The following is a 13,689-nucleotide window of genomic DNA, read 5'->3' as shown; positions in this document are numbered from 1 at the left end:
TGAGCTGTAGATTTAAAAGAACCGGCTCGTAAGAGTCATTTGTTGAGTAATCAGGATACATTGGTCCTGCTCTGTGTTTCGTGCTATAAATTCAGTAGCGAGGCAGCCATGCTGCTGATTTGCGCTACAGGAAATATATTAGGAGTATTTTAGCACAATGTCCTGTCCAAAATAGCAGTAAAAGCACATTCAGGAACCTTTAACAGAACTGAAAGTCATGAAAATCATACGGTTGCAATATTTATTTTAATGGAAATGGTTCCTGTTCTTGGTTCCCAACACTAATTATTGGCACAATTTTAGTGAAAAAATGAACAGAAAAATCGATATGTTTTCGAGAATCTTTTAGTATTTGGTATGTCCTGCAAATCGAGCTAGCATATATTCCTGATTATTTAATGTTATCCGGTATGATTTGAGAACCTAACTTCAAACTCATTTCTTCTTTGCTTGACATCATGGGAAAATCAAAAGAAATCAGTCAAGACCTCAGGAAAACAATTGTGGACCTCCACAATCTGGATCGTCCTTGGGAGCAATTTCCAAATGCCTGAAGTCACCACGTTCATCTGTACAAACAATAGTACACAAGTATAAACACCATGTGACCACACAGTCATCACACCGCTCAGGAAGGAGACGCATTTTGTCTCCTAGAGATGAACATAGTTTGGTGCGAAAAGTGCAAATCAATCCCAGAACAACAGCAAAGGATCTTGTGATGATGCTGGAGGAAACAGGCAGACGAGTATCTAGATCCACAGCAAAACCAGACCTATATCGACATAACCTGAAAGGCTGCTCAGTAAGGAAGAAGCCACTGCTCCAAAACCTCCATAAAAAAGCCAGACTACAGTTTGCGAGTGCACATGGGGACAAATGTCTTACTTTTTGGAGAAATGGAAGATATTTGGGGGTGGCAGCATCATGTTGTGGGGTGCTTTTCTGCAGGAGGGACTGGTGCACCTCACAAAATAGATGCATCATGAGAAAGGAAACTGATGTGGATATATTGAAGCAAAATCTCAAGACATCAACCTGGAAGTTAAAGCTCGGTCACAAATGGGAAGTTTGTGGGCAGAACTGAAAAAGCGTGTGCGATCAAGGAGGCCAGCAAACCTGACTCCGTTACACCAGTTCTGTCTGGAGGAATGGGACAAAATTCCAGCAACTTATTGTTAGAAGCTTGTGGGAGGATCCCCAAAATATACATTGTATGTAAACTTCTGACCCACTGGGAATGTGATTGTAAAGGGATTAACGGAAAGAACCAGCTTGACAATATAAATAATATTTTAATATAAAACTGAACCAAAAATGACACACACACACACACACACACACACACACACACACACACACACACACACACACACACACACACACACACACACACACACACACACACACGACAGCTGTCCGTAAATCTCTCTCTCGCGCGCATTGCCGTCTTTGGTCAGACTTTATCCCTCTCGGGGGCTAATTAGCCTGATTAGTGTGCGGAATCACGACCCGCCCTCCGCCCTGCCACAGTGATGAAATTAAAAAAAGCTGATATAAATAATTCTCTCTACAATTATTCTGACATTTCACATTCTTATAATAAAGTAGTGATCCCAACTGACCCAAGACAGGGAATGTTTTCTATGATTAAATGCCAGGAATTGTGAAGTTTAAATGTATTTGGCTAAGGTGTATGTAAACTTCTGACTTCATATATATATATATATATATATTTATTTGGTCTGCATAACAGCATACATGGTCCAAGAAAACAGGGAGTCTATTTGTCATGCCATGACTTCATCTGTTTTCAGGACAAACCTCTCAAAACAAAACAAAACATCTCATCTGACCATTGCATCACAGAACAGCCTTCCAAACAGGAAATGTGGCATTAAGTGGGACTACAAGTGGACAAAGAACATCTTTGAGGAAAAGAACCCAGCGTTTCCCCTGTAAGGTCCTCTTCCCTGACGAAAAGCCACACATTCCCAATGGAACTGGCTTTTCTTAGGAACTCAAAGCCTGTTTGTATCATACATCTGTTAGACTATTCAGCCCAGCAGGGAGAGTTTGGCGTCTTATCAGAGCACCACAGACTCAGTCAGCCCATCATATCCGTGCTGGAAATACGCTGAACTTCCAGTAACCGCCCTCACACTACTTGGCATGCTCTGTGGCTAAACCGGGCTATGAATATATGAATAATCCTTGAGTGACCCCCCCCCCACCCCTTTCCTTTTCTATTAAGCGGTCAATCTGTAACCGTGCTGCTGATAAATCACATTTAATTATTAGAAGCTGCACGTAAAAGCATGCATTTCACAACAAGCAAATCATCAAGGCTTCCACAGCTTGAAAAAGCAACACTAATTCCAGTGTTATTCACTGACATGACAAGGTCACCTGGTAACATCTGAACTCAAGAGTTCTACCTGTACAGTTACGTTGATTTATTGTAAATAGTTGTTTCGTGTGATGACACCTGGTTATCTTTGGTCAAGTTAAACCCAGATAGCACTCACAGTTCTCCTTGTGCATTTGCAACGGAAGTACAGGTTTATATGCATTTCTGTGCAGAAATAAGTTTATTTGATATTTGACATAGAATCAGTAATAAGCTGTGTTATTTTATGAACTAAATTTGAGCCCATTATTAAGTTGAAACAACAACAAAGTTGAAATAGTAAATCGGAGTTGTCTACTTGCATCTAGATACCTTAATGTCAATAGTTAAGTTCATTCTTTATGAACACCAAGTTGAGTTCACTTAATTACACAAGATTTGGAGGCCATTACTCAATTCAATTGAGGGTATGAGTTTAATCAATTAATTGAGTCATCTTATTAGGGTTTCCAGGGCAAAGTCAGAAGAAAATAATAAAATAAAATTATTTTTGGACTGTTAAGATTGTTTTGCATTGTGACCATAACAGGGTATTACACCCCCAAAAATCGCATCTTAGTACCAGCCCTGATTGTGACATTATATTTGTACAATTAAGTACTTTCCCCAAAAATTCTCACCTGTAAAAGAGTAAAAGTCGTGAAACATGTCCAGGACGCATTTCACCCCAAAATCAAAATGACAGAACTAAGAAACTCTACTGTGCATAAAGTAAATGAAGGCCCTTTGTAGCCATACTTTTCAAGACATTTACTTTTATGACAACTAAACATATTTTCAGCTCACTCTCACTCCCATAATGCATCCAGATGTGTTACTTTTCAGTTTGTGTCATTCACATTCATCTAATTCTCATTACTGTAAGTTACTTTTTTCTGTATAACATTACAATGACTGTAATTCAATTATTTTGAAATCAAAGGCTACAACAAAGACTACCATGGAGTACAAATACTTTACAATCTCATTATAATTAACATTACAACAATGATACTGTATTTCCCCATTGTGTACATGGAATGCACATGAAATGCATGTGTAATAAATGTATGCACACAATGAGATTAGAGACCAGTTTAATGAAAAGTGTAATCTGAGAGCACACAGGATGCATTAATTCAGCACTGTGACTTTTGACCATTACAGGTTGGGTTTAATGGATTAACTGCACAGCAGGAAGGGCTGTGGATGAATATTCCCATCGGAAGAAAATGTTGTGACGCGCATGAGACACGTAAAAACTTGATCAAATGCAGGCCTATTTTTAAACCGGTGGGACGGGTTTGATTAGGAGGGGGTGGAAGAAGAAAGATGATAAAATTATGAATGAGAGCAATAGAATTAAACGCTAACGTAACAAAACACATCCATCGGTGGGAGAAGAAATGACAGCTTTTATTTATTCATCAGTTTCATGGTGTTCTATAAAGAACACTAGTAGTAGTCATTAATCTGTCAATCATCGCAAGTCCTGCCCCGAACGTTCCATTCACATGATACATTGTTACTGTTATTATAAAAAGTGCGAAAACGTCATAACAGTTTCCGCAAACATCTAATTGACGCGAATAATTTGGAATTGTGACTTCAAAACCCCACTTCCACACTTTCAACAACAAAGAAGGCCACAGTTTAAGTGAAATGTATACATGTGTACCTGTTTACGAATATACGACGTCCTCACTGGGTGGCCAGAATTCGCAAAAATCATCGTCAGCAAGCGAATCTTCGCCGACGGACGAAACAATTTCTTCCAAATGTCTCTCAGTCTTGTTGTGCGTGCTACTATCCGAGATTAGAGGGTAAAGTTGTATATTTGGCTCTATCAAACATAGAGACCGAGCTGTGATGTCATATAGTCCCGCTTTAAAACGGAGGACCAAAATATATGTTGCGGAAGTATGAGCAGCATGTATCCCACAGAGCGCTCTCTTTAGTCGGCGTGCCAAACCCGTCTGCTCCGCACAGTTCATTGATCTGCGGTGACTCCTCCACTCAACGACACCTCCCACTACAGAAGCAACCATTGCACTCTCTTCATAGGGGAGTTGTGCACACAACTAACACTTTAACACATGAAAACAAGTCTTTTTGGAAGTACATTACAGCTCATTTGCATTTTGTTGATCTATTTATACATAGATGTGCAATTTGCACATTTTAAAGCATTACAGTTTATCGAAGGATATGATGTTATATTTCACTGGCCCCCTTTGGATAGCATTGGTTGCCTTTGGCTTGCATACTTCACATTCTTGAGTTAGCCATCAGGTTTTGTGGTTTTACAATTTGTTATTTGCTATATGGACTGATTTCAGTTTGAAAGGAGAAGACAAATGAACTGTAACTGAGATAATAATAATAATAATAATAATAATAATCCAAATAAAATATTCTATACCAATGGTCAATTGCTCTTGACAATAAGTTGACATGAGGGTCAACTACTCCCTTATAGCATAGATAGATAGATAGATACACACTGATCAGCCACAACATTAAAACCACTGACAGATAATTTATTTATTTTCTCATTACAATGGCACCTGTCAAGGGGCGGGACATATTCGGCAACAAGTGAACAGTCAGTTCTTGAATCTCATGTGTTAGAAGCAGGAAAAATGGGCAAGCGTAAGGATCTGAGCGACTTTGACAAGGGACAAAATGTGATGGTTTAGTCGACTGAGTCAGAGCATCTCCAAAACGGCAGGTCTTGTGGGGTGTTCCTGGTATGCAGTGGTTAGTACCTACCAAACCGGCGACAGGGTCATGGGCTCCCAAGTCTCATGAATGTGCGTGGGAAGCAATGGCTTACTCGTCTGGTCCGATCCAACAGAAGAGCTCCTGTAGCACAAATTGCTGAAAAACGTAATGCTGGCCATGATAGAAAGGTGTCAGAACACACAGTGCATCGCAGCTTGCTGCGAATGGGGCTTGCATTGCCACAGATTGGTCTGAGTGCCCATGCTGACCCCTGTCCCCTGCCGAAAGTGCCTACAATGGGCATCAGAACTGGACCATGCAATGTGAACAGAAATGGAAATGGTAGCCTTGTCTGATGAATCACATTTTCTTTTAGATCATGTGGACGGCCAGTGCGCATGCGTCATTAACCTGGGGAAGAGATGGCAGCAGGATACACTATGTGAAGAAGACAGGCCGGAGGAGGCAGTGTGATGCATTGGGCAATGTTCAAACAAAGTCGAGCTGCTTGAATTCTTGCCCCAGGAGTGGCATAAAGTCACCCAACAGCGATGTGAAAGACTGGTACAGAGCGTGCCAAGACTCATGAAAGATGAGATTGAAATCAGGATTATTAAGTCAAAACATTATTATTGTGTTTAAAGATGAATATGAACTTGTTTTCTTTGCATTATTCAAGCTCTGAAATCTTTTTTTGTTATTTTGACCAGATGACATTTTCTGCAAATAAATATTTTAATTGGAATTTGGGAGAAATGTTGTCAGTACTTTATAGAATAAAACTAAAATGTTCATTTTACTCAAACACACACCTATAAACAGTAAATCCAGTGAAACGGATCATTTTGCAGTGGTCTCTTCCAGAGCTGAATATATATATTTTTTTACTTTATTATCGGTGTCTTGTAGTTTTTCTCTGTGCACGGGAAGCTTCTGTCACCAAGACAAATTCCTTGTGTATAAGCACACTTGGCAATAAAACTTCTTCTTCTTCTTAAAAAGACTTCTTCTGTGTTATGAAGTGTTGAAGAGCTAATGTGAGTGCAAGATCTTTGATTGCAATAGGGGTCAAAACATGTCAACTGAGACATCTAATTTCTGTGATCATGCATTTCGTAATTCTTCATTATTTTGAAATGGCGACTTTCATTACTGTTATACATTTAATTGCTGTGCATTCATTGTAAATCAGAGGAAAATGCTTTATGGATTTGGTCAAACACCATTTTCAGGATAGCTGCAGAGACCTGTTAATATATAGGATGCAACATATTAGTTAAATATATATAAATTATGAATAATAGATATTATATATTATAATATAAGATTATAATATTAATTAAATATTGTGACAGGGCGGAGGGCGGGTCGTGATTCCGCACACCCGGCCCCTAATAAGGCTAATTAGCCCTCTAGAGGCATAAAGGCTGACCGGAGATGGCAGTACGACAGAGAGAGAGAGATTTACGGACAGCTGTCCGACACCTTTGAGTGTGTGTGTCTGTGTGTGTGTGTGTGTGTGTCTCTTTGTTCAAGTTTCTTATTAAAATATTATTTATATTGTCAAGCCGGTTCTCGCCTCCTCCTTTCCATTAATCCCTTTACAAATATATATAGTTAAATATATGTATTAGCATTTGGCAGATGCTTTTGTCCAAAGCGACTTACATTATATTCAAAACTTGTCATTGTTTGAATAGTCGGCCTTAAATAGCCTACTAATGGAAAGTTGACATTTGTCAACTAATTGACAAACTAGTTTCACACTCTTGAACCATTTAAAAGAAATATTCCGGGGGAAGTTCAGCTCCGTCAACAGTATTTGTGGCATAATGTTGATTACAACAAAATTGTATTTTGACTCGTCCCTCGTTTTCTTTAAAAAATCTAATATTGAGGTAACAGTGAGGCATATTATAATTGTATAAATGCACTTTCATTAATTCTTCTGTTAAAACTTGAGCAATAATTGAGCTGTAAAGTCGTTTTTACAGTCGTTTTAGGGTTTATTGAGATGACATCATCATGGGAACGAAGTTATAAAATTGGATATAACTCTACACGGATTGACCCCATTGATTGTCATTGTAAGTGCCTCACTGGAACCTCGATATTTGCTTTATTTTAAGAAAAGGAGGGGCAAGCCAATAAATGTGTGTGTATGTGTGTGTGTGTGTGTGTGTGTGTGTGTGTGTGTGTGCGTGCGTACGCGTGTGTGCGTGAGCGTATGTGTGTGCGTGCGCGAGCATGTGTGTGTGTGTGTATACGTGTGTGCGTGTGTGTATGTGTGATCGTGTGTGTGTGTGATCATGTGTGTGTGTGCGTGCATGTGTGCATGTGTGTGCGTAAGTGTGTGTGTGTGTGTGCGTGTGAGCATGTGTGTGTGTGAATGTGTGTGTGCGTGCATGTGTGTGTGTGTGTGTGAGCATGTGTTTGTGTGTGTGCATGTGTGTGTGTAAGTGTGTGTGTGTGTGTGTGTATGTGTGTGTCATAATTGTAATGCCTTCTAAACACTCAGCACATCAAATCTCTCTCTATCTCTCTCAAATATGCGGAGGCTCTGATGAACATGCCACACATCCTCAACTCTAAACACTTCATTTCCTGTTGTCTTCTTAAATAACTTGCTATGAGCTCATAATTTTCGATTTCAGCCCGCTGTTTTGAATAGAAATGTGATTTTTGGAGCACTAAAAACACCTTGTGGTATCAATAATCCCCAGCTATGCCAAAGCGTGCTGAGACAGCAATCTTATAGTCGATAGTTAGAATGTAAATGGGTCATTTACATTCCCACAGAGTGCATGGAGTCAGATCTTTGCCCTTAGAAATATGCTCCTTTACTATTTATGACACAAATCATGTTGGAAAACATACAGGCAGGGCTGGACGGGTAATCTGGCATACCGGGAATTTTCCCGGTGGACCGACACACTTTTGGGCCAATCAGGGGTCTAATGGCCATCGGGAGAACCGAGTGGCCAAACGTGCAGAATGGGCCACGATAAGAAACAATGAGCCACCACATTATGCAGAATAGGACAGCGAACACGTCCGTTTCTCTTCCCAGTCCAGCCCTGCATACAGCTAAACTACACAATTAGAAATCGGGTCTCTAAGACTATGATATTGTGTTCAATTTCAAAGCAAACAGAGACTATTTTAGAGGACCTGAAATAAATGTTGTATAAACTTATACATAGTAAAATTATTGATGTTATTGTTCAAATTAATTCTATGCTGTTTTGCGGTAATTTCCATATCAATCACGATTAAACTGGTAGAAATCTATATTTATTTTATTACTTGTACGATGGCCAGCAGTACTTCTTTCGGTCATTGATCAACCCTATCCCCTTGATTTCGATTCAGATTCGCGATCTGTCTTGTTAAACAATCGTTCAGGGCCTTGTTTCCAAATAACAACTGGTTAAGACCGTTCTCTACGAGCGATTATAAGAACGTTTGTTATTATTTGAGCACGTTTCCTGCACTTAACAAGAACTTACAAGGCTTTAAGTGCTACTTAAGAGAGTCGCTGTCCATCTACGTGTAGTGCTGAAAAGTTAACGTAGTGCTGCTTGTCATTGTAACTTCATTATATTTGTACGTAACTTTCAGGGACTTGTTTCCCAATAACAACTGGTCTTAGTGGTTAAGAGCACTATCCACGAGCGATTTTAATGTTTGTTATTTTGTCAGAGCGTTTCTTCATGTTAACTGCACTTAAAATGAACAGACACGCTTTAAGTGCTAATTAAGAGAGTCGCTGTCCATAAATGTGACGAGCTGGAATGTGACCATAGTTCTGCTTGTCATAGTAACTTCATTATATTTGTGCGTAACGTTATGAATATTTTTAATTTACCATGCTAGAAATTAGGGCTGGGCGATAAAATGATATCGATATTGTGGCAGCGGGGGCGTGGTCAAGCGCTCGTACGGGAGAGAAAGCGGTAAGGGCGCTCTCACCTGAGCTAAATTATGTCTAACACCTGTCTCTAATTACAGTAGAGCGAGGAGAGCGGATAAAAAGCCAGCAGCCACAGAGCAGAGGGAGACGGACGTACAGCAACTCAGCGTTCCTGTGCTTACGTGTGTGTGTGTGTGTGTGTATGGTTGCACATTATAAAGAACCATTAAAAGACTTACCTTGTGCCAGATCCCCAGTTTCCCTGTCCTCCTTGAGAAGGTCGTTACAGATATATATCACGATAAAGGAAATCTACGATAAGCTTTTGAGGAATTTTCTATATTTACTGCGAGTCGCTAAAACACAAGCAGTTCGGCTTTCTCAGGCTGCGTTTCCACTGGGGCGGACAAAATCCGCTCGAAGGCGCTCACAGCGCTAGGAGAGAGTTCGCTCCGCACCGCTGCCAATCCTACGATCCACCTTGCGAGCGTGACACTCGGCTTTCATAGGAATTAATTGAAAACGCTCTCAGCTTCGCTCACAACGCGCAGTGGTAACGTAGGGTCAGACCGGATGAACTTGCTAATGCTAGCTGCCTTGCTAACGATTAGGCTATCCCCACCGCAAGACTTCATGACAACGGTTGCGTCCTCTCATCGTCTCTAGTGAAGAGCACGACAGAACAACAGTGATGTGGACAACAGCTCTGATCTTTCTGCGCTGTAATCTTGAATATTGTTCTCTAGCACCAAACATGCATCATTTCTGCCCTGTCCCGCTCAGCACACATCGCCTCTTTACCCTGCATGTGCGTAGACATGAAGTGCCGCATGAGTTAACGTGGTTTCAAAAGCACCTTTTAGACCAAAACGTTTTTCCCTTCTAAATGTATCTTTATTAATCAGCACGTTACGAGCCTTTAATAATAAACAAATCACGGTGGTGTAGTGGTCTAAAGCACATAACTGGTAAACTGTTAATCAGAAGGTCGCTGGTTCGATCCCCACAGCCACCACCATTGTGTCCTTGAGTAAGGCACTTAACTCCAGGTTGCTCCGGGGGGATTGTCCCTGTAATAAGTGCACCGTAAGTCGCTTTGGATAAAAGCATCTGCCAAATGCATACATGTAAATGTGTCTTCGACTAATGAAATTGTGTAGTATGACTGTGTTGAATTTCTTTGAATTGCAATTCAGTAAATGCCACCTCCTATCCTTCCCATTCAAATTCAAAATCAACTTCCTGTGTAGACAATTCAATTCAAACTCATGAATCAAAAGGGTTCTAGAGTTCATTCTGAAATTCTGAATTCTGTTACAACATGCCCCACCTGTGGGGGCACGTTCCATGTAGATGGCAAAAACCGGATACACTGTATCCATGGAACAAGAGCACATATTTGATCAAGACATAAATATATTTAAAATATTGAACAAAAAATATTTTGAACCCCTAGTACAACATACAAACTTAAGAGAACCAAAAAGTGTTAGTTTGTGCCCCACTCTCCCCTACAGTCATTTATAAAATAACAAGCCTCACATTTCTGCCTTTTAACCCTCCAAAAATGGGCCCCATTCAATTCCATTGTAAGTGCCTCACTGTAACCACCATTTTTGCTTTTTTGAAGAAAAGGAGGTCCGAGTCAACATTATGCCACGAATGCTGTTTATTAAGCTTAACTTGTATTGAACCCGGAATATTCCTTTAAACAAGCTAAATAATAATATATCTGAAATAGTTTCTCTTATCTCAGTTATGCAGCGGCAACTACAAGTAATCCACCTGTAGGTCGATTCCTCCAAAAGCTGTAAACACCGTGGCTCTGGGGTGCTTTCAAAACATCGCTGGCCCAACAGCCCAACCAACCCAACAATGCATCGGCTATGGGACAGGACTATCCGTTTGCTGTTTATCGGTTTATTTTGGTACTGTGTTGGGACGCCACATCATATCTAAAGTAAAATCTAGGTTGTGAAGCGAAACCAGTTGAGAACCATTGGTTTAGAAAGTGAAGGATCTTTAACAAAATCCAGGAGCTTTAACCTACATAGCAGCTAAGAGGAAGGCATTCCACAAATCAGTCCTAAATGATTCGTCTGACATGATACAGCTGTCCTTGCTGTGAATAAATGAAGAGGAACGCTTTAGCCTGCCTCACAGGCTACCAATGCTGCTATATATCACTATTACCTCCCAACGTGCTAACACACACACACACACACACAACACACACACACACACACACACACACACACACACACACACACACACACACACACACACACACACACACATGTGCATCACTCCATACACACATATACTACATATACACATGCACGATTTTCTGTTTCTTAAAGCATCTTACAGTGCATTAAAGGTATACAGTTAATCAGTTTCTGTGTTCCCTGGAAATCGAACCTTTGACCTTGGTGTTGCTAACATGTTAACTTTCACTATCATCAGTTTTACTCAATCCTCCCATGTACATATTACTCCAAAAATTTATGTACCCAAGGGAACTTAAAATATTTTGATTCCATTAAAAACAGTGTCTGGTCAACTTCATCCAATTGCGTTGGGACAATATGATATATTTTGATTGGTCAACTGAAACAGCGATGAATTTCTAGTTCTAGTTCCTTGAAATTAAGTCTTATTTTATGTGTCTTTGTGCGAGATGAATATAAAGGATGAGACTTGTTAGTGTTTGAAGTTTTTTTAAGTTGAGATTTAGAACAATTTCTGTTCTGTTGTAGCTTTGGGGGTTACCATCATGGTGAAGAGTGGAGCTTGAGCCTAAATTAAGGACCAATACATTTAGAGTACTTTATCCATTGAGCAATTGCTGTGCCAACCACAGCATTGTGACCCTCAGTAGTGCTTCCCACCAGCATGTGTTTAGCACATTGTCCATCCAGAACTTGCTGGTAAATTTAACAGACCATATTTTCAAGTAAAGGCTACACATAAATCCCAAGTAAAATGTACTTTGCAATACTCTGTTTCAAGTACATTTTACTCAAGCAATGTAGCCCCGAAATAAGCCATGTACATTTCAATGCTTTGACACACGGAAGCCTTCAGGGAAGCTTAATGCATGCTAAGTCTATTAGACACCATCACCTTGCTTTAAAAGCAATAGAAATAATATTCAGAGCTGCGCACGAAGTGCTGAACACTTCGTGCACAAAACACGATGATGGTAACAATCAACAGATAATGTTTACCCAATCATGAACAGGTAATTATGAGGAGAAAATGAACTCCAGGCTTCACAAAACAAGAAGTTACCAAACATAACAACAATAATAACAGTGTATCAACTTGCAAACAGTGAAACCATGCAAGCTTAATTCATTATTCAAGCCTGATGCATGCTTATTTTATTTGCCTGTGAAATTTCCTCAAATTAGCAAATAAATATGACAAGATTTTCTACTTTAGGATTGATACATGATGACACATTGCAAAGATAGCAAATGATCTTAAATAATATTTATTTGCAAGTTACATTTTTTTCATGTTTACGTTTGAATGGAGTACAAATTTAGATTTTACTTAATATTTTTAAGTTCATGCTTAAACTGACTGATTCAATGTAAAATGTGCTTAATATTTTCTGTTATTTTTACTTCTCCACAAACTATTTATAAACATTTCCTGTCACTAGCTAGCATATCATAAAAATGTGTTTTATTTGAGTTATTTTGACATGTTAAAATTTGTTGGGTTCACTTGATTCAGTCAGGTTGCCTCTACTTAGAGTATTTAAGTTGGAATTACATAATCATTTGAATTTAAGGAAACTAATTTCAAACATGTGGAACCCCATATCGCGGCGCAGCTTTGTGGTCCGTTCTGCACTACGCGGTGGCTCATTTTTGCTAATTGCGGCCCATTCTGCACGTTTCCCGGACACACCACTGGCTGGCCTGTTCAGTTCTCCCGCTGGCCAATCCACCCATGAACGGCCCCAAAGTGCGTTGGCCCACCGGGAAAATGCCCGGTATGCCAGATTGCCAGTCCAGCCCTGTCCCTAACCATCCCATTGTTATGTAAAGTAAAGCAAAGTATACTGCGTCTTTCTGCGTCTAAACTCTGTCGTCAGAACAGTATGCACAGACTGTCTGCGTGCGGCCCAGTTTATCTGAACACGCAGACAGTCCACGTCTGTGAACGCACCTTGAGTTGACTGTGCTAACAAGTATCAAAAAGTAATTGCTGAATGCGTCCGTATGGTCTTGCGGTCAGAAGAGCATACTTTGAAAGGCAAGAACGCTCGACTGTGCGTGAGACATGTGGGGGAAAAAAGGTATACCCTGGCCTCTATAGGCCTGTGCCCTACGAAAAGGCACAGAGGCGTTAAAACTAGAACAAGAATGTAACTTTAGTACAATTAATTATATTTAAAAACAAAGCAAGATGCGATGCAACAACCAAAAACTTTCATCTGATGCATGTGTAAATACACCATCAACAAGCATTTCAAAAATTGCACAGACGGAGAACATGCAAGAAGAATTAATTTTTTGTGGTAATCAACATTATGCCACATATGCTGTCTATTGAGCTTTAAGACACTTTTTCTAACATCTATTCTGTGTTTTACACATTACACATTCAATGCCTTATTTGGGGGCTTTTCTCCGCAAATATTGAT

At 39.8% G+C, this 13,689-nt stretch overlaps 1 protein-coding gene across 3 annotated transcripts in view; it reads right to left on the bottom strand.

Moving 5' to 3' along the window:
• LOC127658666 (RNA-binding motif, single-stranded-interacting protein 1-like) overlaps window positions 1-13,689 on the bottom strand; it is an 87,136-nt gene that overhangs the window by 64,881 nt on the left and 8,566 nt on the right. The window contains exon 1 of one of the 3 annotated variants that reach the window (XM_052148073.1): window positions 4,068-4,390. The exons of the other annotated variants lie outside the window; for them this stretch is intronic. Coding sequence (XP_052004033.1) covers window positions 4,068-4,121 — 54 coding nt within the window. The 5' untranslated portion in view covers window positions 4,122-4,390. Of the gene's footprint in view, window positions 1-4,067; window positions 4,391-13,689 lie in introns of those variants that run through there. 3 annotated transcript variants of the gene reach the window in all.

The sequence above is a fragment of the Xyrauchen texanus genome, chromosome 18 (genome assembly GCF_025860055.1).
Source record: "Xyrauchen texanus isolate HMW12.3.18 chromosome 18, RBS_HiC_50CHRs, whole genome shotgun sequence".
NCBI lineage: Eukaryota > Metazoa > Chordata > Actinopteri > Cypriniformes > Catostomidae > Xyrauchen > Xyrauchen texanus.
Note: the sequence above shows the minus strand (reverse complement) of the source record. Positions and strands in the feature narration are given on the sequence as shown.